Source organism: Austrofundulus limnaeus, unplaced genomic scaffold (assembly GCF_001266775.1).
Source record: "Austrofundulus limnaeus strain Quisiro unplaced genomic scaffold, Austrofundulus_limnaeus-1.0 Scaffold1311, whole genome shotgun sequence".
NCBI classification, from domain to species: Eukaryota; Metazoa; Chordata; class Actinopteri; order Cyprinodontiformes; family Rivulidae; genus Austrofundulus; species Austrofundulus limnaeus.
The window spans coordinates 49,661-50,685 of NW_013953713.1; the positions used below are offsets into that span (position 1 = coordinate 49,661).

Sequence of the window (1,025 nt, forward strand, 5' to 3'; positions counted from 1 at the left end):
CTCCTAAATCACTCGTACGCACAACTTAAGAACAAATCTGTGTACGAACGGTTCTTGCATGAGGCCCAATGCTACTAAATATACAAAGTAACAACTTTGTTTTCTCGCTTCTGTTCACTTCAAAAATTATACTTAAGGATAAGAGTATTAAAAACTGTGCTAAATATRGGGTTAGAAAGACTTAAATTACATGTATGATTTATAAAGTGGTCCTTTAGGATTATGTGTGTTATCATAAAGTATCAGTATCGATCAGTATCAGTGATACCAGCCAAGTGTTACTTGGCATCACTATCGAACGTCACTGATTTATTTACTGATCAACATGTTTGTTTGTTTGTTTTAAATAAAGGAAGCATGTCTTCAGAGGGGTGGGTGGCTCTGAAAAGAGCCGTTGTTTTTGTTTGATCCCGACTTCCGGTTTATCCTCCGAACCCGTACAGGGTCCGGCCCTGCCTCTTCAGGGCGTACACCACGTCCATGGCRGTCACCGTCTTCCTCTTGGCGTGCTCCGTGTACGTGACCGCGTCACGGATCACGTTCTCCAGGAAGACCTTCAGGACCCCGCGGGTCTCCTCGTAGATCAGGCCGGAGATCCGCTTCACTCCGCCGCGGCGGGCCAGACGGCGGATGGCGGGTTTGGTGATCCCCTGGATGTTGTCCCGGAGGACTTTACGGTGCCGCTTGGCGCCTCCTTTCCCGAGTCCCTTCCCGCCTTTTCCTCTTCCAGACATGATGACGTCACCCTGAGCAGCTCAGACTGATGCCTGAGAGCCGCGGAGCAGCTGCTTTAATCCCGCTCTGAGGACGTAAAGGAAGACAGGCACTCAGGAAGCTTCACTTCCGGTCTGAAGCTAGAGACAAACATCTGCAGTTTCCGGTTCTTTACGGGCTTTTTCACAATAAGTAACTTTGTTTTTAAGTTGTCAGTGTCACATTAAAACAACCCACACATTTTAAAAACATTAACTTTATAAACATATAAGACAAACTATTAAAACTGTTCAGATTCTTAATGATGGTAA

The 1,025-nt window shown here is 45.8% G+C and overlaps 1 protein-coding gene across 1 annotated transcript in view; it reads right to left on the minus strand.

The window, feature by feature from the left end:
* The window catches only part of LOC106534943 (histone H3), an 18,099-nt gene extending 17,342 nt beyond the window's left edge, over positions 1-757 (minus strand). Inside the window, exon 1 of the mRNA XM_014031764.1 lies at positions 442-757. Coding sequence (XP_013887218.1) covers positions 442-734 — 293 coding nt within the window. The 5' untranslated portion in view covers positions 735-757. The remainder of the gene's footprint in view (positions 1-441) is intronic.
* Between the last annotated feature and the right edge of the window lie 268 nt (positions 758-1,025).